At 45.7% G+C, this 25,159-nt stretch overlaps 1 protein-coding gene across 13 annotated transcripts in view; it reads left to right on the top strand.

The window, feature by feature from the left end:
- Positions 1-25,159, top strand: part of CADPS (calcium dependent secretion activator) — a 1,450,780-nt gene that overhangs the window by 901,902 nt on the left and 523,719 nt on the right. For 5 of the 13 annotated variants that reach the window (XM_069206521.1, XM_069206524.1, XM_069206522.1 and 2 more), the window contains exon 14: positions 68-238. The exons of the other annotated variants lie outside the window; for them this stretch is intronic. In XM_069206521.1, coding sequence (XP_069062622.1) covers positions 68-238 — 171 coding nt within the window. The remainder of the gene's footprint in view (positions 1-67; positions 239-25,159) is intronic. 13 annotated transcript variants of the gene reach the window in all.

The following is a 25,159-nucleotide window of genomic DNA, read 5'->3' on the forward strand; positions in this document are numbered from 1 at the left end:
TCCGTTGCTTCTCGATTCTTTTATTTATTTCACACTGCACACACATCAAAAATACCACACATCAAAGTCAACAAACGCCAGAGCTTCTTGGTGGGTCACAACAAAGTGCGGAAAGTGAGGGGGGCAAAATTTCTGGTCCTTCATCCCTTGAACCGGAAAACAACTCCAGAAGGGATTCCAGAAGGGAGTCTAAAAAGAGAAAAGATTCCAAATCCCAGCCTGCTCCAGAACTTAAAAGGTAGGTTGATGCTTCACACAAATTATCCGCTCAACAAAGTTTGGGTATATGAGGATTTGTGCGGATACAATTATAAAATAACTCACGTCATTGTGAAATATGTTTAAATAATACACGCTTTTAATTGTAGAATGGCGGGAAAGATATGTTTGCATATGTTGTCATTAGAAATGCCATGTTTCAACCATTGCCACAAGTATATGCTGTACCTCAGGCTTTCAGCTGACTGTTAATGCAGAGTCAGGTACAAGTCGGCATTACACGGCCTTTGCAAATTTCTCCATGACCCTGCTTCACCTCCGACACCCTCCCCCCCCCAACACACAGACACACACACAAATTCGGCCAGTAAAACCTAAAATAAACTGTGGTAAAACAAAATCATGGGAAAAGTAACCCCTTCTATTAGTTCCGAAATCATATCACCACAACACCACAATCAATTACCAGCCAGCCCCGGATGAAGGCCATGGTTAAGCCACTTCAGGTGACCTCCAAACAACCAAGTTTTTAAGCAGTTCTGTTGTTGACGTTAAAGGCTTCTAGTTTGACAGGCTCTGACTACAAAGCTCCTGTTTCTGCACTTTCTGAACAAGCCAACGAACACTCAGTAGGAAAGTAGAATGTTTGCTTTTTTGTCATTGATAATATATTTAGATAGGAATTTGATAGAAAAGGTACCCTGAACCCAGAGATTTGGTGAGATGCATTTACATCTGGGAGTATGCTATTTTAGTGCTCAAAATTTTTGGTGGGGCGCAACCCTCAGACATGGGTTTTCATAATTACGGTTTCTCAATGGGGGGGGAGGACCAGGAGCGCTTATAGGTCCAGCATACATGCTCCTATGCAATTAATAGCATACAGCAAGAGTATGCCGTTCCTTTCAGACAAAAGGAGGGAGAAAAAGGGAAGGTAGGAGATAAGGCAAAACCAAAGGGAGAGGAAAGGGTTCTGTTCCCTTGGGAAAAGAAGCCCTCACACACCCAAGTGGGTGTCATGCTTCATCAATGAGCCTGCTCCTCGACGGGCACCCAAAAGGGGGCTATTTATTGGAGATCTTCGTTCCAATGCTGAATGTGAATTGTGTGTGTACGGCCTATTGTGTAGATTTGTGTATGGCAGTGAAACTGTGAAAGAAATTGCATAATAAAATTGGCTAAGTAGTCCTCTAAATGTTTTTTTTTTTTTTTAAATAAGTGAGGCTACTTGTCAGGTTAAAAGCAAATTGGATATCACCAGACACAGTGATCTATGATATCCTTAAAAAAGTCAACATGTTTCTTGCTGTAGATAAGTTAATAATGAGCAGTTGGCAAATCGTCAGGACAAATGTTTTCCTAATCTACACAGTAGTTGCAATCTGCTTATAACTAGTAGTGTCCAATCACAAATGACCTAGAAATGCTGTACTTACTTGTACCTCAACAATCATTCATTGTAAAGGAAAAAGCTGACCTGTAATGGAAGATAAAGACATGACTTAAACTGCCTGCATGTCATTGGTGAGGTGGTTATATTATTATCTCAGTCCAGCATGCATCAAAATTGTACAACATGCTACTATCAGCGTAAGGTGCCTCTAGCACAGTGAAAGACAAACCACACAACAAAACAAGTGACACATGGAAACATTTAAAAGGAATCTGATTTCACACACTGTATTTTGGAAAGGATGTAAAATTATCCAAATAGGGTAGCAATTCTGCCTCCTCAAGTGGGAACAGAGAGTACACTAATTTAGCATAGTTAGAAAAAGAAATGAGCCACTAATACATAGCAAAGGCATGGGTCCAGTATTTTGACCGTTCTACACATCTAAGGTAGTACTTACATAGTTATAGTGAGGACTCTACTGGCCAACCTATCCCGGCTTTGCTGGACCGGGAGTTGAGGAGCAAGAATCTAGGTCATCTCAAATCCCCATAGTCAATGATTGTCACATGAATACGTTCTCGTTCACAGGAGTTCTAGACCGTGTAGTGCTGAAGGGACTATCAGCTGCGAATTGGTAGAACACCCTAAAAAAGCAGGACATAATTGTTTAAGTTTTACATGTCCTGTCAGTGAAAAAATCTTAAGTCACTTTTTTACTGCTGTAAGGCCATCTCTCCAATAGACTAACACAAGGTTATCTTATTACACTTAATAGGTGTGAACTTCAGTTTGGGACATGATAGAGACATGCTGTTACCATTCAAGTGAATTCTAATTTAAAATCCACTTTGATTGTAAAGTCCATCTCAGTTACATTTTTTAAAATTGCACTTTTTTAAAGTTGCCATTATTTTGCATACACCAAATGTTCTTTTCTGCCTGTGTCCAGGGTCACATGACTGTGTAGGGCTCTCCTGTGGTGTTTGTGTATTACTTTTAGATAAAGGAACAAATAAGGCTTAGGTGTGAGGGCGGTGTGTGTTCCTGACAGATGGCAGATGAAGCATGAATTCAAAGAGCTCTGCCTGCAGCACACACAAAGGAACATGCCACAAGGCCTGCCCTTGTCTTTGTCACGCTAGACACTTTTCAGTCAAACCCAGGGGAAGTGGAAGAACTGACCAGAACAAGATTTTGGGGGTATGAATTCCCTCACATCAAGACTGGCACCTGTAATAAAAATGGGACTTTCAGAACCCCTCTTCATAACACTCCTGGACCTGTGGAACATTCAGAAGAAGAACTGCCCTGCCACAAGTAAGACTGCCCTGCTGCTGGAAGGACTGCTTTACTATCTGAAGAAGGAAGATTAGACCTGCTTGTCTTGATCCCAGGCTACCCAGAGTGACTACAAGGGTCAGTTGGCTGACATCGTATGTGAACTACAGGGACACAACAAGCTTCCAGATACCTTTCTGCAACTGCCCAGCTCTAACCAGCACCAACTGGACCTGCCTGAGCCCTGCTGATGGCCTCTGCTTGGTTGAGTCCTCATCCCCAAGAGATGCCCCCCGGATCCTAGTCACTTGGCTGGCAAAGGTTAAAAACCTGAAGTTGGGCTTCTTGCAACCACAAAATGACCTCTTTGCGCTGAGAATTGACCATTTGTGATGACCACCTATTTGATGCTCTAACAGGACCTGCTCCTGAAGACCGCATGAGACGTGCACTTTGAGCCAACAGTGGCTGCCCATAATGATCAACCAACGTGAAGCACCAGCAACGACCATCTCTATGTGCTGCAGCAACAAATGTCTGTGACTCTCAACCTTCTCCTTGCACTGAAAGCCTCCTCCTTGTAGCCCCCTTCAATGTCCATTTGAATTTTACTCTTTGTGCCAGACTCGAGAAGGTACCACTTCAGCTTGACTAACCTGATCACTGTATCTAACCTACGCTCCATTGTGGTTTTCCTGAACTTGTGACTTTTCCCCTGTCAAGGGCGACCGGATAAACGTAGGTAGCACTTTGTGCTTCGTGGCACTATTTTCACTTAAAATATAAAAAATTATTATCTTTGTTTTTGCTAATTGAATTTTTGTTTTTTGGTGAGATTTTATTTGTTAAAATTACTCTAAATTTCTAAGTGGGTTTTGGAATTTTGTTGTGTTGTCTTTTCACTTTATTACTGTTTGAATGCTGTATAAATACTTTACACTTTATTCCTAAATTAAGCCGGACTGCTTTGGGCCAAGCTTGCAGACGGTTAAGTACCGTTTAATTTACTGACTTTTGTAGTTCACCCTGACAAGCCTTGTGGTTGTTGCTTATGTGCACTTTCTTCCCTTTCAACCAAAACCCCATTTCTTACAGTTGCCTACATTACATAGTGGTTTCCTAAGTGGCTAATCTGGTGCTCGTTCAGAAGGACATATTGCTATTTGAGTCCAGGATGATGTCAGATGAAGCAATGTATGTTAGACCTGTCAGTCTTAGGGTGGTTGTTAGAAAGCCAACCTTTTTGCATGTTCACCCAAATGTTTCTGACTGATACTGGTGGTAACTGACCCTGACTGTGCCCTGGGCTCTGCTAAACTGGCCCAGAGTCGGTGCTCTAAATAAAAGGTATATGGTAAAATGGTACTATTACAATTGGCAATGACAGACCCCTGTAAGTCAAACTACTTATATGTCCCTATTATATTATATTGCAGGGATGTTTAGAGGCCCAGTAGATCTCCTGCACTGGAGTGTGCACAGCTGTGTTGCCTGCTGCCATTTTTTAAATCTGCCCTGCCTTGCAGACTGTCTTTAAAAAGTAAAATATGTGCAAATTCAACTTTAGAAATAAAGGTACTTACAAAGTGACAATCTACCTTATTGTTACATATACGTGACCCCTAAGGTCTTCCCTAAATGCCCCAGGGATGGGGTGGCATGTAACTATGAGCAGGGACATTATTAAATGTGTTTTATAGGCCCGACTGGGGAAAACTACACCTTTTATTTTTCCTCACTGTAGATAGCTCCATAGGCTAACATGGGAATCTTTTCCATAAGCTAAGTATTGCTAGGAAGGAGCTAAATATGTCTTGAAAGGTCTCAAAAGATTGGTAATGATAAATTCAATGACGTGCCACTGTTGAATTTATCATAACTAATACAAAAAAGTTATAAGACTTTATTTTCTGTTAGCCAAATTCCAGCCTGCTATAGGCCTCTCCTGATTGGTCAGCCTTAATAGGATTAGCCATGCTGCTTTGATGATGTGATAAGTGGCCTGCACTGAGCAGAGGGTATCTGATGGGTGAGGTTGGCAGATGCTGAGGCCAGGCCAGGAAGAGGCCTGGGTAAATCAAACTGGGATTCAAAGGAAGCAGAACAGAAAGGCATGTCAGCCAGGTCTGCCCTCTCACCCTGTACACCAAAGATAGATAGCAGTCCAAGGAAATAAATTTGGAGATGTCCATAGAGGGAGTGCTGCTGGATATGAGCCACACCAGTAGGTTGGTTTAGCCAGGTTTCGCTCCTCTGGAGGAAAATCGTCCATCTTGGAAGTGCAGTGCTTTATGGGGCAAGAAAATGCCACACTTTGGAGGAAGCTGTCATGCTTTTGGGTCGCACCCCGCAGCTCATTGGACAAGGACCCCCTCCCCCTCTATTCTCCCCCCAAATGATTTAATAAAAGTGACTGTTCTGCGTTATAACTCAGATTTGCTGCCGGAAACCACCAAGAGAAAAATGACAGCACTGCTGGAATCCTGGTCTGCAACCCTAAGGACTGCACTCTGTAGTACTGCTCCTGTTGCACACTGGAACAACAGCCCTAAGGACTATGCCTTGCTTCAAAAAGGACTCAGGAGTGGACTCCCTAAGATCAACAGGTTAACGGAGCGTACCCGCACCAACTTTTACAAAAGCCCCCAGCCTGGAGTGTGTCCAGTGAACTTTTAAGGATTTGGACAGGTGCATTGTGGGAATTGTGGTCGTAAACTTCCAAGGACCATATCAGAGCTTCTAGATACTGGGATTTCTGTTTTAGACACTTTGAACCCTCAAGATGAAAGAGCAATGTTTGGAAAAAGCTCCATAAGTGGACTGACTCGCCATTGTGAGTTAAGCCGACTAACCTCAACCTTGACCCGGCCAGGATTTCAGGTTCGTCCTGCTGAAAGGTCTGGAGCTCCAGACTTCCAGGATTTGACCAGGGCCCATGGAGAAGCAGTCCAACGATTCCACAATGAAATTGGCATGCTGAGTAGGACCACATTACGATGAGAGAGAAAAACTGCAGAAAAGTTTCTAAGTGTGAAGGTCAAATTTTGACAAAGGCCTCGCGCTCAGTTTATCTGAGCAGGGCTCCATCACGGTCGACCTCAAATTTTGACCTTGTTCGGGTCAAGCACACCCAGAGTCCCCCGGTTGGCACCATTGATTTCTAAGCACTAGAAAGCACATTTATTTAATTTAATCTTTAGGAATTCATAACACCAGTCCACTATATTGGATGTTTGTCGTTATGGTGTCATTTTATAGATGAAAATATTTACTATTTTTATAAATTGGTGTAGGATTTGCGTGTGTTGTGTCTTACATATTTACTGTATTGGTGTATTTGAATTCTTTACATACCAATTTTCTAAGTTAATCCTGCCTGCTTGTTGCCAAACTACCAGGCTTTGAGCCAGTGGCTCATGTTTTGAGACCTTGACTGGACCTAACATTGTCTTGGGGCATTATTGCTAGTGGTCGGTACATTCTTACCACCACTAATAATCAGCCTCCAACAGTGGTCTTGCCACAAACTTTTTGCCTATTTGACTCACTGTTTGGCTGATTTATTTTTTTGCTCTTAGGACTCTGAACATTTTACCAATGCTGATCAGTGCTAAAGTGCATGTTCTCTCTCCCCTAAGCATGGTTTGATTGGTACATCCACAATTGGCATATTTCATTTACTTATAAGTCTCTAGTAAAGTGCACTACACGTGCCCAGGCCCTGTAAATGTAATGCTTCCTGTGGGACTGCAGCACTGCTTGTGCCACCAACTCAAGTAGCCCTCAAATATGTCTCAGGCCTGCCATTGCAGAGCCTGTATGTGCAGCTACACTGCCATCTTGACTTTGCATCTCAAACCTCCTGCAAAGCCTTAAACTTCCCTTTTAGAACATATGTCACCACTAAGGTAGGCCCCAGGTAGCCCATGGGGCAGGGTGCTATGTAACTAAATGGTAGGGCATGTAGTTTAAGTTTTATATGTCCTGGCAGTAAAACAAATACAAATGTTTTTTCCTCTACTGTGAGGCCTCCCACTCTCCCTTTTAGAACATATGTCACCACTAAGGTAGGCCCCAGGTATCCCACGGGGAAAGGTGCTATGTAACTAAATGGTAGGGCATGTAGTTTAAGTTTTATATTTCCTTGCAGTAAAACAAATACAAATGTTCTTTCCTCTACTGTGAGGCCTCCCACTCTCACAGTTTAACATTTGAGATCCCTTCTTACATTTATTATGCTGTAATTCCTAATTGAGAAGGAAAGGATATGTCATGTTTAGTAACTATGGAATTGTAATAATAAATCCTCTTTAATGGTAAAGTCAGATTTATTGTTATAATTTTGAAAATGCCATTTTTGGAAAGTTGGCATTTTCTTGCTCTTCAGCCCTGTGTGCATGCATCCTGTGTCCAATACACGTCTAGACTGGGGTAACAGCTGGAATCATGCATTTCTTTAAGACAGCCACACACAAAGGACTCTTATGTGTGAGTCTGATAGGCCATAAACATCCTGATGGGCCATCCTGGGCAGGATGGAAGGGAGGAGCTAACACACCTGAAAAGGGCAGTGTCTACCTTCAACACAAAGTGCTGCATGCCCCCCTGTAGTGAGTCTGGAGCCATGGCAGGAAGAAAAGACCTCTGTGCACTACAAAGACCCTTCTTTGAAGTCACCCCCACTTCAAAGGCACAACTGGGTATAGGTACTGGACCTCTGACTCTACCAACTCAGTGCACTACTGGACCTGTGAAGAACTCTGCCAGGAGGAAGAGTTGCTGTGCTGCTTCAAGGACTGCCACTCAGGACTGCTGCCCTGGAAGAAGTGCTTTTCTGCTGTTCTGCCCTGCTGCCCTCTGCCCTGCTGAGGAAGGACTGGACCCATTTCACTTGAACCCTGAGTGACTTCAAGGGCTTGCTGGCTTGCCTCCTGTTCGTCTGAAGTCTCAGAGACACAAAAGACTTTCAACTCATCACGTGCAGTTCCTGGACTTTGCTTGCGGTATGTCTTTGCTTGCCAATTGGTGCCATTCCAGTCTTGGGCCCTTGGAAATGGGTAAAAGGTGATGCAACTGCCAGAACCCGCACATCAATGCTATTGCGCCAGTCAGAACCGGCATATCTCCAATGACGCTGGCTCATTGCTGCTGCTGTGTGGATCGAAGACTGCATCACCATCAACGCCAGGCCATCGCTACTGCGGCAAAGATCGGGGACACCGCATTGTCAAGTGTGGGACGCATTGCCTCCATTTCCAACACATCTTCAACTTTGCATGGCTCAGGGCCGCCGCATCGCCTACTTCTTCATGTTCAATGCTAAGGCATTGCCTTCTTTTGCTCCTTGCATCTTCTTCTCTGTACTGACACAACTCCGAACCAAGTTACTGTTTCAGCAGACCAAGGCTGGTCTCTCTATCTGACTCGCTCTCCATCGTGGTAAGTCTGACTTTTCAGATTTGACCAGGTCTAGTGCGATCAGATAGCCCCTGGTTGGTGCTTTATGCTTCCAAGCACTACAAATAAGTTTATTATTTGAAAATTCAAAGCTTGACTTCTACTCTTTGGATTTTTGTCATTTTATTCTTGTTTTGTTTATAAAAATTAAGCTCTAGTCTTTTAATGTGGTGTTTTCTCTGTGTTACTCTTTGAAGTATGGTACAACTACTTACACATTCCCTCTTTGTTTAAGCCTGCCTGCTCTGTGCCAAGATACCGGAGGGTGAGCACAGGTTAATTTACGTTGTGTATCTGACTTACCCTGACTAGGATTGTGTCCCGGCTTGGACAGGGTGCATACCTCTGCTATCCAGGAACCCAGTTTCTAACACTGTGTATTGCATCTTTGTTTGGATTTCACTGTGAATAACATCTCCCAACTCTAGAGGTTTCTCTAAGTTTCTCTGCAGACTCCTTTGTCTGGTAACTTGTGGGCTGATAAAAGAGTGTTCTTTGGCTTTTCCTGATGTTTGTCTCTTAATAATTGAGTGAGGAGAAAACTGCTTAAATGTAGGAGGTGCAAAAGCCCTGAAACAAGGCAAAATGTGGAATTTGTAGAGTTGAACACCGATTCAGAATGTTATACCTCTTTTCTATTTGAAACACTTTGCCTAGAAGTTATATATTGAACCTGGGAAAATATCTTAGTCTGGGGTAATGGTATTTACAAAATACACTAAATAGCCCACACCCAACAGGCCCAGCCGCATTTGGGGCTCAAGATTCCATTACCACGTTTGTGACATGGAATTATGCTTATCTGAGAGACATGTTGCTCTAAAAATGAACACGTCTTTATTCAGATTTAGATACATGACGTGATAAGATTCGATTTGACAGCCAAAAGCAACATTTTGATAACATATAAACCGTGAATTTTTATTTGTTGTTTTTGGGAGCTGTTTGGTTCCGTTTACAAGGCCAGGGAAGAGCTGCTGCTTTATCTGTTCTTTACATGAGGTTGGCTGTCAGTCAGAATCTACCACTTTAATAATGAAGGTCGAAGAGGGGAAGAGAGAATTCAACGCGGCTATCAATCTCCAGTGTTAAGAGCAGACAGTGATGGAGCCGAGGTGGGTTGTCTGTTTGTATTGTGTTTGTGTAAGGTCAGACAGTGAGACAGCAGTAGCTTGCAGTCAGTGAGAAAGTGCAGAGAGAATGTGATTCAGATGCTGCTGGACAGCCTGAAGGTCAGGACTGACAGAATGACAGCCCGTCATGGAGAGGAACCTAACTAGCTGCTGTACAGGGTCTTGCTTCATCAATATAGCTTTGCTCTCTGGTCTGTGCAAGTCAGGAGAGGAGAAGAACGACTGCTGTTAAAAATACACCACTAGTCTTACTCTCTTCCCAGTGATATATCATGTTTGAAACAAAATGATCAAAACGAATATCTGATATTTGTAAAACAGCTGCGTCCTGCCGTTCTGCACGCTCCTACATCTTTACTGATGAGATACGGCGGTAACTTTTGAAAATAGTCAAAGTTTGTCTGTTCATAGTGGCGCAAGCAATCACATAGATACGCCTGGGCCCATAGCCAACAAGTGCCATGTAAATGCTCTGTATTGAAAATCTTCAAGAAATCCGTTGACAAACTATAGATTAATACATCCTCGTTCACTCATTCACCCTCTGATTCGGGAAAGAAATTCATACAAATCGGCAATAACTGTATTCAGGTTGTTGTGGCATTAAAGTTAACGTGATAGTATAGAAGAGACAGATTTGCTAGTGGTGGGAGAGATAGTAAAAACAAAACCTCTGAGGATAGCATTTCATTGGCTGTCCTATACAGTGGCAATGTCTGAGGCATTGGTTTCACTACCAATTCTCACTAGTTTCTGCCATATTTAGATCCGAACTTGGAAGTTTAGAGATGAACCAGTAATAAGTGTTGTTTCTGCTGACAATTACTGAGAACTTCAGAGTTTTACTATGGCTGCTCCTAGTATTACCTCCACATCGCGTAGTAATACAGGGGATTTTTTACCAGCTTAGTGAGCTAGCAGCTTTCTCATTCTCTGTACCATTGAAGACATGGATATCATAGTGGCACTAACTTGCTGTACCGGATTTCCAACCACATTTAAAACTGGCTTTGTCACAGATACAAGATGTTCCTCATGCTCACCAAAGCCTAGCCGCTCTTGTTGTCCAACCTTTTAAGACGTGGATTTTGGATGTAAGACACAGCATAACACAGTTCGGGCTAATTAATTAAAGAGATAATTAGGGGAATTCTAATTGTATTTTTTATTGTTTGTATGAAATTAAATAAGAGGCAAAAGTCCAGTAAACAATGGGTAGTTTTCAAGAGGCACACACAAAAACATGTTGGCACTTACTCGCAAATGTGTAACATTTCCATGGTTTACAAGGACATAATTTAAAAATTGTATTTGTTAGCCAAACTCCGAATATGAGGTAATCTTCATAATGTCCACTCTAAGGATTACTCTCTCTCGGGGCATTAGGCACCCTGGTGTTCATGTGTCAAGAAGACCTAAATATGCTATCACACTACTTTAGATCGCTTATTCTTCCCAGTACCGGTTCACTGACTGTTTTACTTTTCTATGAGCTGAAGACCTAGACTGTTCGGTTGTATTTTGTCCATATATCCCTGTTTGTTTTGCATTCTTTCTGTTTTATGTGTCATATCCTTTTTTATATATTGAAGTGTGTTGCACGGCAATTTGCTAGATGTCAGGCTCAATCATGACCCACTGAATGCTTGTTAAGAAAGCAAACTAATTTGCCCTATGTAAAGGTTAAAGATATAGGGCCAGATGTATCAAACATTTTTGCGATCGCAAAAATGCATTTTTGGGGTGTAACAAGTCCAATTTGTGATTCGGTAACTTGTTACCGAATCTCAAATTGGATTTGCGACTACATACCGATTCGGTATTAGGAAGGGGCATGTCAAAGGCGCCCCTTCCTGATACCGAATTGCAGAGGTATGTATGCGTGAATGCAGTCGCAAAACAATCTCAGGTACCACCTACTTCAAGTAGATGGTAACCCATTCGCAAAGACCCCTTCTCCTTTGTGAATGCATGCAAAAACGTTTTTTAAGAGCAGGACCGGACCACTGCCTTCTCTTAAAAAATGAAAAGAAAACTTTTAAGGAAACTGGGCTGCAATTAAATAAAAAAAAGATTCCTTTAATAAAAAGCAATCACAGACATGGTGGTCTGCTGAGCCCAGCAGGCCACCATCCCTGTGACTGTAGCCATTCGCAATAGCTTGCAAATTGCGACCTACCTCATGAATAATAATGAGGTAGGTCCATTTGCAAGCCCTTGCGAATCGCAGTCTGAATTCCTGGAGTTTCATACATTCCAATAGCGATTACTTAATTGCGATTCGCAAAAAATCGCAATTAGGTAATCGCTATTGGATAAAATGATACATCTGGCCCATAGAGTCCTAGTCCTGCAGGAAAATGTTGAAACCCTATTTCTTCCTTGTCCACCTAAATCAACCCGACCTTTCTGTGTCTAGAATAGGTCTTACATTCTTCCTCCAGTTTCCTAATGGTTTAGTTGCATTTCCTATGATTACCATATTCCTCTTATTTTAAACAGTTTCATTAATATTTCTTGTAAAGCTAATTTATCCCTCTAGGCACAGTAGAATATAAAGTGTAACCTAAGTGAGTTGCATGTAGTTGAAGTTTTTACAGTACTTTCATATGGAAAGAATCATGACTGATACCATATCAAATGGTAATCTCAGATGAAACCCTGTCCAGAAATATATGAATGATTAGAGAGAAGTTAGACTCATTTTCAGGTCTGGGGTAGGGACAAATGTATTTGTCTATTGGATAAATCTACTATTTCCGAAACACATCTAGTGGGCATTTAGTCAGCTCCTTGCTCATGATAACATGGCATTGTTGTCTCCCTCTGTTCCCTACTCCTTACTGGATGGCATTCCTCCTTATTCATGTGTATTTCCTGCCAAGGACCATTTTGATATCACATAGTTTGATTGATTGACTTGTATCCTTCCACTGCTGACCTTGTTTGCATTCAGAGTACTACTTTTTTCTGTTTTTCGTGAACACTTTATGGGAGGGCATGTTGTTTTTCCTTGTGCTCTTCCATTTATGCTGCTACCCACTTCTACCTTTCCCCGCCTCCTTTCAGTGTTGGTTCCCTTTATTGTACCCATTCCACTCATTTTTTAATACTTCACCAACCCTGCTTTTACACTCTCTTTTCATCCCCCACCCCCACTGCCAGTGGCCTGGACTGCTTCTCACAAATTCCCTAGACAAATTTATGTTTTTCATAACTTTGTAAAGAGGGTTCAGCAGATACAATATGCTGCTAATCATAATTTACTCATCTAACATGGGCATCCACTGTGATAGACTGAGAAATTAAAAAGGATCCCTGACATCATGGCGCATGTGCATGCATGCAGCATAATGGCCACATCATGAGCATGTATTCTGACACCAACCATCATATTGCAATGGGTTTTCTTAATTTGAAAACCCATTCCAAAATTGTGATCATATGTGAACATATGTGTCTTCATGCAAGCGGATGCATGTGACTTCCAAAAAGGATTAGCAAAGTTAAATGCTCGGCATTTTGAACTGAGACCTATTGGTCATTATACTGCTTGTTTTGCCAGTGCTTGTTGATTAACTTTTCAATTCCTTTTTAGTTCTTATTAGAAATATTCTAAAATGTGCTTGCTTTGAGAGCCAGAAAATTAGAAATAATTGCTCACAATTTGTATTTAATTTCTGAATATCCGTTTCTTCCCTATTTAAAATATTTGTTTTTGTTACCTTAATTTTTTAAACCCTTTAATGTCTGGAGTAGTTGGTCCACTTTCCTTAAAGTTTCATGCTTACTCCTGGATATATCAGGTGTAATGTAGGTGTGCTGAAAGTGTGCAAACTTCTAGACATTCAAAAGTGTAACTTATCTTACATGTACGTGTATATTTGCTACAAACATTTGAGTAACTTACTTATATTTTACAGTCTTCGGCCTTTGTAGTTGTATCCCTGAAAATCATTTGAAGTGGATGCATATGAATGTGAGACATTTCAAGCACTATATGACTCAAGACAAATAATTTTGGGCCCTATTAAGTTTCTGGTATGATTCACTTTGATTTTCATTTCCCCACCAGTTAGAGGCTTAATAAAGATCCATATAGAAAAAAGGGGGGTGAACTATGTATAACTAGAGACTGCAGCCATTATAGAAGAAGATTAAGAAGCCAATCAAGAGGACTTCATTTCCCATCACCCACCAAGGGTAGGTCGCTCCCCCTGCCGCTGCAGCTCCTCCAGGTTCCTGAGTTCCTGAGTTCCTGAGACCCACCTCACAGTAAGTACCCCCCCCCTCCCAGCCCCTCGCTCTGCCCCGCGCTACTCACCCTCTCTCCTGCTCCTGCTTCTTTTCTTCTTTTCTTCTTCTCTGTTCTTCTGTTCTTCCTCCTCGCTCCTCGTCTCTAATCTTCTTCTGTACTCTTCTTTCCCCCGTCTTCACTCTTCTTCTCTTCTTCCTCATCTTCTTCTGTGGTCTTCTGCCCTCTGTTCTTCGTTTTTCTGTATCTTCTTCTGTGTTCTTCTGCGTTCTTCTGTGTTCTTCCGGTCTTCCTTTCTTCTCTCCTTCCGGTCTTCTGATCTTCCTTTCTTCTCTCCTTCCGGTCTTCTGTTCTTCTGGTCTTCTGTTCTTCTGTTCTTCTTGTCTTCTGTTCTTCTTGTCTTCGGCTCTTCTGCCTCCTCCGTCCTCTTCTCCCCGCGCCTGCCCTCCTGCTCCTGCCTCATCCCCCTCCCCCACTCGCATCCCCCTCTCTATCTCTCCTATCTAACCCGTTCACTATCTACCTCCCTCACTCCTCCTATCTACCTATCTCTCTATCCCACTATCTAACTCCCTCACTCTCCACCTCCTGCTATCTTCCTATCTCTCTATCTATTTCCCTATCTATTGATTTCCCTATCTATTTTCTCTATCTATTTATCTATCTCTCCCCCCCTCCCTCACCCCCTCTATTACCTATCTTCCTATCCTCTCACTCTACCTCTCACCCTCACCCACCTCTACAACCCCCCTCCCCTATCTTCTCAACCCTACTCCTATCTTTCTCCCTTATCTCCTAAACCTCCTAACACTCACCCCCTTCCACCCTTAAACCCCCCTCCCCCAGCTCTTCTCACTCTACCTGTCCCCCCCCTCCCTCGCGCTTTCCCACCGTGATCTCCTGCACGCCCCTGCCCCCCAGCTCCCATTCGCCCCCACCTGACCCCTCCCCCCCTACCTCATATGGCGGCCGCTGCGCGACAGTGGTAGCGACCCTTGACCCAAGGGTAGGTCGCTCCCCCTGCCGCTGCAGCTCCTCCAGGTTCCTGAGTTCCTGAGACCCACCTCACAGTAAGTACCCCCCCCTCCCAGCCCCTCACTCTGCCCCGCGCTACTCACCCTCTCTCCTGCTTCTTTTCTTCTTTTCTTCTTCTCTGTTCTTCTGTTCTTCCTCCTCGCTCCTCGTCTGTAATCTTCTTCTGTACTCTTCTTTCCCCGTCTTCACTCTTCTTCTCTTCTTCCTCATCTTCTTCTGTGGTCTTCTGCCCTCTGTTCTTCGTTTTTCTGTATCTTCTTCTGTGTTCTCCTGTGTTCTTCTGCCTCATCCCCCTCCCCCACTCGCATCCCCCTCTCTATCTCTCCTATCTAACCCGTTCACTATCTACCTCCCTCACTCCTCCTATCTACCTATCTCTCTATCCCACTATCTAACTCCCTCACTCTCCACCTCCTCCTATCTTCCTATCTCTCTATCTATTTCCCTATCTATCGATTTCCCTATCTATTTTCTCTATCTATTTCTCTATCTCTCCCCCCCTCCCTCACCCCCTCTATTACCTATCTTCCTATCCTCTCACTCTACCTCTCACCCTCACCCACCTCTACAACCACCCCTCCCCTATCTTCTCAACCCTACTCCTATCTTTCTCCCTTATCTCCTAAACCTCCTAACACTCACCCCCCACCCCCCTCCACCCTTAAACCCCTCTCCCCCAGCTCTTCTCACTCTACCTGACCCCCCCTCCCTCGCGCTTTCCCGCCACGACCTCCTGCACGCCCCCGCCCCCCAGCTCCCATTCGCCCCCACCTGACCCCTCACCCCCTCCCCCCCTCCTCCCTCATATGGCGGCTGCTGCGCGACCGCCACTGGCGCGCCAGAGGCAAGCCCGTCTGCACCCGTCCGCGCCTGGCCCGCGCCCAGCGCCACGACCCCTGGTCCCCAGCTCTCCCAAGCCCCGCTGACCCGCTACGACCCCACCACCCTCCACGCCCTCAACCCAGGACGCTCCAACACCTGCTTCCAAGCTCACCCCAAACGCACCCATGGACCCTTCGCCTGCAACTCCTGCAAACGCACCTTCCACCCCGCAACAACCACGACCACAAGCCCACGAGCCATCAACCACCTCAAGTGCATCCTAGTCAACGCTCGCTCCGTCCACAAACACGCCATTGAACTCTGGGACCTCCTGGACTCCATAGCACCGGACGTCGCCTTCATCACGGAGACCTGGATGAACGCCTCCTCGGCCCCTGACATCGCCACTGCCATCCCCGAAGGCTACAAGATCTCCAGAAAAGACCGCACCAACCAGGTAGGAGGAGGTATCGCCATCGTCTTCAAAGACTCCATCAGCGTCACCACCTCCACCGAAGACACCCCTCTCGCCGCTGAACACCTGCATTTTCAGATTCGCACCGATCCGAGGACCACCCTCAGAGGATCCCTCGTCTACCGTCCTCCCGGGCCACGCGCCCCTTTCAGCGACGCCATCGCCGACTTCATCTCCCCGCACGCCCTCGCCTCGCCGGACTACATTCTCCTAGGTGACCTCAACTTCCATCTGGAACAAAACAACGACCCCAACACCACCACCCTGCTCGACAACCTCGCCAACCTCGGCCTCAAACAACTGGTGAACACCGCCACCCACATCGCCGGACACACGCTTGACCCCATCTTCTCCGCCAGCAAACACGTCTTCTTCAGCCACGCCTCCGCCCTACACTGGACCGACCACAGCTGCGTCCACTTCACATTCCGACGCGAGACCCGCCACCTCCGCACCCAACCCATCCCTCGTCGACAGTGGAACAAGATCCCCGAAGAGCAACTCTTCTCCGCACTCGCCGCCAACCAACCCACCCTCACCACCGACCCCAACGACGCAGCCCACAACCTCACAAACTGGATCTCCAACTACGCAGACATCCTTGCTCCCCTCAAACGCACGCATCGACAGACCAACACCAAAAAACCTCTCTGGTTCTCTGACACCCTCAAAGAATCAAAGAAAACTTGTCGCGCCCTTGAGAAAGCCTTGCGCAAGGACCGCACCGTTGACAACATGACCGCCCTCAAGAACGCTACTCGCGAACACCACCACCTGATCCGCGCTGCCAAAAGGAACTTTTTCACCGACAGACTGGACAAAAACAGACACAACAGCAGAGAACTCTTCAGCATCGTCAAGGAGTTCTCCAACCCCAGCGCCAACGCCAACGCCGTCACGCCCTCACAGGATCTGTGCGAATCCCTCGCCACTTTCTTCCATCGCAAGATTTGCGACCTCCACGACAGCTTCGGACACCAGACCCAACCATACACCACCGAACCGGCATCCACGGCCATCACCCTCAACAACTGGTCCCACATCAACACGGAAGAAACCAAATCCATCATGAACTCTATCCACTTCGGCGCCCCTTCGGACCCCTGCCCGCACTTCATCTTTAACAAAGCCGACGACATCATCGCCCTGCACCTCCAGACCGTCATCAACTCTTCTTTTTCTTCTGCTACCTTCCCCGAATGCTGGAAACATGCCGAAGTCAATGCCCTACTAAAGAAACCTACGGCTGACCCGAGCGACCTAAAAAACTTCCGCCCCATCTCTCTTCTGCCTTTCCCAGCCAAAGTAATAGAGAAGACCGTCAACAAACAGCTGACCACCTTCCTGGAAGACAACAACCTGCCCGACCCCTCACAAACCGGATTCCGAACCAACCACAGCACTGAAACCGCCCTCATCTCATTCACTGACGACATCAGAACCCTGATGGACAACGGTGAAACAGTCGCCCTCATTCTGCTCGACCTCTCGGCTGCCTTTGACACCGTCTGTCACCGCACCCTAATCACCCGCCTCCGCTCCACCGGGATCCAAGGCCAGGCCCTGGACTGGATCGCCTCCTTCCTCTCAAACTGTTCCCAAAGAGTTTACCTCCCTCCGTTTCGCTCAGAACCCACCGAGATCATCTGCGGCGTACCCCAAGGCTCATCACTCAGCCCGACACTCTTCAATGTCTACATGAGCCCCCTCGCCAACATCGTACGCAAGCACGACATCATCATCACCTCCTACGCCGACGACACCCAACTTATACTCTCCCTCACCAAGGACCCCGCCAGCGCCAAGACCAACCTACAAGAGGGTATGAAGGACGTCGCAGATTTGGATGAGGCTCAGCCGCCTAAAGCTGAACTCTGAAAAAACGGAAGTCCTCATCCTCGGCAACACCCCGTCCGCCTGGGACGACTCCTGGTGGTCCACGGCCCTCGGCACCGCACCGACCCCCACAGACCACGCCCGCAACCTCGGCTTCATCTTGGACCCTCTTCTCACCATGACCAAGCAAGTCAATGTTGTGTCCTCTGCCTGCTTCCTCACCCTCCGCATGCTCCGCAAGATCTTCCGCTGGATCCCCGCCGACACCAGAAAAACCGTGACCCACGCCCTCGTCACGAGCCGCCTGGACTACGGCAACACCCTCTACGCCGGGACCACAGCCAAACTCCAAAATCGCCTGCAACGCATTCAAAACGCCTCGGCCCGCCTCATCCTCGACATACCCCGCAGCAGCCACATCTCCACACACCTGAGACACCTGCATTGGCTCCCTGTCAGCAAAAGGATCACCTTCCGACTTCTCACCCACGCACACAAAGCCCTCTACGACAAGGGACCGGAATACCTCAACTGACGCCTCAGCTTCTACGTCCCCACCCGCCTCCTCCGCTCCTCTGGCCTCGCACTCGCTGCTGTCCCTTGCATCCGCCGCTCCACGGCGGGTGGGAGATCTTTCTCCTTCCTGGCGGCCAAGACCTGGAACTCCCTCCCCACCAGCCTCAGGACCACCCAGGACCACTCCGCTTTCCGGAGACTCCTAAAGACCTGGCTGTTCGAACAGCGATAACCCCCCCTTTTTCCCCTAGCGCCTTGAGACCCACACAGGTGAGTAGCGCGCTTTATAAATGTTAATGATTTGATTTGATTTGATCAGCATAGGAAAATACATCACTGGGTCACTCATCATACATCCAAACAGGAAGTGACATTACTGGTTTTCCCACCAAAACCATCTGTAAAAGGAAAATCCAATAAAAGGACTTCATTTCACATTATCCATCAGTAGAGGAAGTGACATCACTGGATCGCCCATCATACATCTGGACAGGAACTTACATTATTGTTTATTAACTAAAGCTGTCTTTAAAAGAAGATGCCAAGCAAGAGGACTTCATTTCTCATCACCCATCAGCACAGGAAATTACATCACATCACCCTGCACTCCTCCCATCTTCCAGAATATACTTAATGGCATTGTAACAAACACACAAGCAAAATATGGGACCTGCTGAATGGCAATACACATGACATCCTCTTTATGACAGAGACCTGGCTCAATCCCTCGTCAGCTCCCAGCATGGCCTGGCAGTCTCAGCAGGCTCCAAGATCACTCAATAGGACCACCTGCACAAGCCAGGAGAAGAACTCAATATAATTTACAAGGAATCCATAAAATGTCACCCTATTCATTGAACACCCACACTTCTAGCTGCAGATAAAAAAAAAACTCATTAGGAATCGAACTCTCGCCTACCAACTACGTGGACTATGAGCCACCTTTACCAATCTCTTCACCAACTTTGTCACTCTGCTGAGCATCCACTCCAGAGCCCACAATCTCTTATCCGACCTCAACTTCCACCTGGAAGAATGAAATAAACCCTACTCCACAGCAGTCTTTGAAAGCTTGAGCAACTTCAGACTCACCAAGCTTGTCCCAGAACCAACACACACTGCAGGACACATACAGGACCCCATCTTCACCACATTTGACAGCATCAAATACAATTCCAACACAATGCTGATACGGACTGATCACTCTATCACCCCCTTCCAAATTGACACACCTCAAATCAACGCCCCTATGAGGTTCAGCATTCCAAGCCGCAGCTGGGGCAGAATCACAGAAGTAGACTGGTACAGTGCCTTCAGCACGGATCAACCTAGCCCCACAGACAATCTCAACAAAGACATCAACATCTTCAACAACTGGATCAAGAACTGCGCAGACCCCCTCACACCCTTCACACCCAATAAGCATGGTAAATCATACAAGGAGACAAGCTGGTACACAGAAGTCCTCCAATAAATGAAACAACACTGTAAACAGCTAGGAAGGAAATGTAGAGCCAGCCACAAAACCACTGAACGGACTACCTATGTTACTGCATTTAGACCCAATCACCAGCAAATAAGAGGCACCAAGAAAAAAAAATACTAGTGGACCGCGTCCAAGGAAACTCCAACAGCTGCAAGGAGATCTTCTTGATCATTAAAGATTTCACCTCAACCTCAGCTACTTTCACCAACATTGCTGCCTCCCAGCAACTCCAAGACAACTTTTCAAACTTCTTCCACAGTAAAATTGCAAACATCTACAGCAACTTCTCACACCAACCCAACCCAGAGAACTCATTGTTAACCTACCCACCACTAACCAAGATAGCCATCTGACATACTGGAAAACCCTCACTAGAAACAACACAGCTGCAATCTAGCAGACCACCCATGCAGGGGCCCTAAAAGACCAATTCCCCCACTACATATACAACTTGGGAACATCAGCAATCAGCACTCCCCCCGACCCACATCATCAACACCTCCATCACGTTCACTACTTTCCAGGCTGAAAGGAAACTTGAAGGAATCAATACCCACATTAAGAAGCCCACAGCCAATCTGAATCAACAAAGCAACTTTCGGCCTATCTTCCTGCTTCCCTCTCCAGCCAAAATGATTGGGAAGGCCTTCAACAAGCAACTCACAACCCACCTCAAACTTCACCATCACTCTTTCAGGATTCAGATAGAACCACAGCACAGAAACAGCACTCATCACCACCACTGATGACATATGAATCATCCTGGACTGATAAGAAACAGTGACCCTCACCCTCCTTGACCTCTCTGCAGCCTTTGAGACAGTCTCCCTTAACACAATAACCAAAATCTTGACGTGGTGGCTGTCGGAGCTAGGAACAACACCCACACTGAGAGGCCGCTCAGGAAATCTAGGAATCATCCTAGATGACAAGCGCAACATGACTGTTCAAGTCAGCACAATGTGCACCTCCTTCTTCCACATTCTACCCATGCTGTGAACAATCTTAAAATGGTTGCCTCAGAACACCAGGGGAACCTTCATCCAAGCACACATCACCAGCAGGCTGGACTATGGCAACACTCTCTATGTTGAAATCTCCAAACAACCTGTTCACAGACTAAAGACCATCCAGAACACTACTATAAGGCTCATACTCCACCTTCCATGCCTCACGTATATCACACCACACCTCAGGAAACTTCACTAGATCCCCATTCACAAGCACAGCCTATCCAAACTTATCATGCACACATACAAAGCCCTACACAACACACAACAAGAATACCTGAACAGCTGCATATACTTTCATCAAACCACCAGACACCTATGGTCTGCCTCACCCTCACTCGCACACATTCCATGCATCTACAAAAGCAAAACTGGAGGTCGCTTATTCTCTAACATCATACCCAAGACATGGAATAACCTTCCTCAACACATAAGGGCCTCTTCCTCACTTCTTAAGCTCCCCAAAAAGCTGAAGACCTCGCTCTTTGTATAAGCACTTTGGGGTCCACAAACCTACAAATTTGCCAAAGGGCCTGGATACCCTTTTGGGTGATTAGAGTGCTATACAAATAAATATAACATAACATAGAACATAGTGTGTTCTCAGTATGTCATGCCTAATTAGCCCCAACATGAAAATAGAGACCATACAGACAGATAAATATTTTAATAGTATGTGAAGATAATGCGATAATGCTGTAGTAGTTTTATTAGTCCTGCAGACGTGGTTTTACTATCATGGATGACTACTGAACTTTGACAGTTGGACACAACCATCTTTTGATTGTAATGAGTATGCAAATCAAGCAAGTTGAACTTCCTCCTGAGAAAAGGTTGTAAAATCTGTGCCCATAGTGCAGCCCACTTTCCACACCTATTGGCTCAAAAACTACGGGGTCCAAAGTGGTACTAATGACATTTTCCAGTTCTGCCACTGCTGGGCATTTGACGTTCCATCATTACACACAAAACATTGAGTAAAATCATATCAAAACAGTGCATTTGTCAGCTCACTGTCACAAAAACTGACTACAGAGTTCTAGGTAATTCATACTGTTCAGTTAATCTTCTTAAGAAATTGAATGTGCCCTTTAATATTTCACAAAGTATTTAACATCTTTCATGACCTCTGCAGTTCACTTCTTTTAATTTTTTACCACCGTTCTCAATTCAAGCCTATTAAAACAGGGATGAAATATCTAATTTATTCAATCTTGCACCCATCATCACATAATGCAGAGCTAGACAAATTGTGAGTTCTAATACAGAAGTTCTGTAATCTATTTACATGACCAGTAAACATACAGATTGCACCAAGTATACATGCTAAAACCTCAGAAATAAGTAATGATACATGAGTTGTTAATAAAATAGCTACATAGATATGATCTGTAATAAATCTTCTGCTCAGATTATGAATTATCACTCTTGTATCCATTTTGAAGAGTATTCAAATGTACTAGAAGTTTGATTCTAGGGGTTGGATTTCCTGCTTCTGGAAATACACAAAATTCACTATTAAATACAGACTTTCTACTCAGATAAATGTGCCAAATTTCAACAAACAAACCTCTGTTATTTTCTTAAAGAAAGCACTATTTAGGCTCTTACATATCATTTTTTCATTTTTAATCAATGCCTGTTTTCAAATGCGAACTTGCCATTTTCATCAAGATTCTTATGCATCAATGATAAAGTGGTCCACATTTTGATTCTGATGCCAATTTATAATTATTAAGTACAGAGGCTGTCTTTCATGTAGCAAACCTTTCCACACAATTATGCCTTGGACTGCCAGATTCATGTAAAGAATGCCAAGGGTGGGACAATATGGCTGGGCCCTATTAAATGACAGAGAGCCATAAATACATGAAGAAATCATAGAATGACAAGGATGAGAACCATTCTGTCAGTGCCACAAAATGTGTTAATCTATAATCATAATATGCTGGGAGAAGGTACAGTTATCCCCAAACGTCTCCAAAACCATACAAATTCAACAGTTATAGTTATACTTAACTCAAGAAAGTATAACTCATGCCCTAAGGTAACTATAACTCGCACCCCCAGTTTTCTCATCAATAATTGCTTTGAAAATGTTGTATTTATATTATCAATGATGTCACAGAAGATGTCATGACTAATGTAATATAAGGGGTTATTAAACGTGCATAGCAAAGCTGCGAGTTATAGTTACCTTAGGGCACAAGTTATAGTTTCTTGAGTCTGAGGTATAGCTATAACTGTTGAATTCCTACGTTTTGAATGCCTAAAACTTCACCTTAACTATAAAGTCCCTGTAACATTTGTTTTTATCAGTGAATTTCTATGTTGTTTTAACGTTAAGTAATATTTAATTACTTTACGTTAAATCAACATGCCACACACAGATTTTGGCTGTGTGTAGTGGGGTTTGGCTGCAGGGCCTGTGGCCAGGCCCTGAGGCCAACCCTCTATAGGCACCTACAGCCTTCGGAAGTGCACAGTGGTGGTAGGCCACAGGGCCTGGCCCGTTGGCAGGCCCTTTGACCAGCCACTGTAGACACCCAACCCCACACCATGCCTAGCCTTTGCCTGTGAGTCACCTAACCCTGCAGCCAGCTGTGGCCAAATACCCATGCACACCCAAACCTGTGCCATACCGTCCATGGTGGGAGTTGGCTGCAGGGTCTGCAGCTAGCCCCCCATGAATTGCGGTGCGCAGCAGTAGATGGCTGCAGGGCCTATCCTGTGGCCAGGGTCTATGGCCAACCCCGCCCCCACAGGCACCCACGCTCATGCCTCATACGGCCTTTGAACCAGGACAGGGTCAGGCAACCCTCCTCCATGGGCCTATTGCAGCCCCAGGGAACCCATCCCCTGAGGCATCCAGTTTCTAAAACGGAAGGGGGCAAGTGACTCCCTATGCACATTTTGGCCCTGGGGACTTCATCACCCTGGCCCAGCCAATTAGTATGAGGGGAGAGTGGCAATGTGCCCCGCCCCACCCCCTCCCCCCCCACCCTAGGCCAATTTTGTCTCCAGGAACCCCATTGCCTGGGGCCCAGCCAATTAGTTGAAAGGTAAGGTGGTTCCCAGGCTCCTCCCCTCAGGCTGATTTTGCCCCTGGGGACGCCATCCCCTGTGGCCCAGCCACTTGTTGCTGCCTGCCCCGGCCCTAGGGGAGCAATTCTGTTTTCTGTTTTCTGCTTGCTTAACAGCAAGCAGGAGAACAGATGAAAAGTCTTCTCCCAGTGTGCTGGAGTAGTTTTTCAGCTCCCATCCATGTGGGGGACTTACTGTTTGTTCTCACTTGACATGAGCTGTCAAACCTCCTACCAAACAACAACAAACAAATATGTCCAAGGGTGGGCACCTCAGGACATAGGGAGCTGGCCATACAGAGGGGACATTATTGTCAACAGGAAGGGGGCCAGGTAGCTCCCCTCCTTTGATTTTACAGGGCCTGTCCCAGGGAGGAGGTCCCCAGGCCAGGGAAGGGAGGCCTCACTGCACCCCTCCCAGTTTAAATTTGGTCTAGCCCCTGAGAGGTGGTCATCTCTGGGGCTGAAAATGGCCTAGCAGGGAGTGCTGCTCAGCCCTTGGAAACATTACCATGGCTCTGGGAAGGTGGTGGCCCCCGGGGCACTTTTGGGCTGTTGAGGGGGGACCCCCTCTTATTTTGAAGCCAATCCCCAGGGAGGTGGCAGTCCCAGTGGCTGTTAACGGCCTATGGAGTGGAGCCTCCTCCACTTCTATTTTATTTGGGCTGCATCAGAGAGGTGGCGATACCTGGGGCTATGCCATTAGAAGGGGGGTTGCATTCAGACTCATCTCATATCAACCCAAAAAGGTGACGTTGTCAAACATTCACCCCCAGTCAGAGATCTGGGTTAAATGCACCATTTTTTGCATGCCCAGACATGATCCCTGGGTTTACTGTGCCACTGGATTCAAACAAGCCTGGATGATGAGGTGTGATACCACGAAACTGGTCCCAGGATGCTTGTTTGCATTGGCTGGGTCCAAACTGGGGTTGCATGGTGGGAAAAAAAAACAATGGATTAGGATGTAATCATAGGGATTGCCAGTGGCTGAGATTAATTCAAGCATTCAATCCATTACCTTGTTGTCTTTGCCGCCCTAAGTTCACCGGGTATTCCCACACTTGGGTCCCGGGCTAACTGTGTGTAACCGGACGTCTCCCGACGCCGGTTTGCATGAAAGCGAGGAAACTGACGGGGGATCCCCCGGGGGCACCC

This window comes from Pleurodeles waltl, chromosome 9 (genome assembly GCF_031143425.1).
Source record: "Pleurodeles waltl isolate 20211129_DDA chromosome 9, aPleWal1.hap1.20221129, whole genome shotgun sequence".
NCBI lineage: Eukaryota > Metazoa > Chordata > Amphibia > Caudata > Salamandridae > Pleurodeles > Pleurodeles waltl.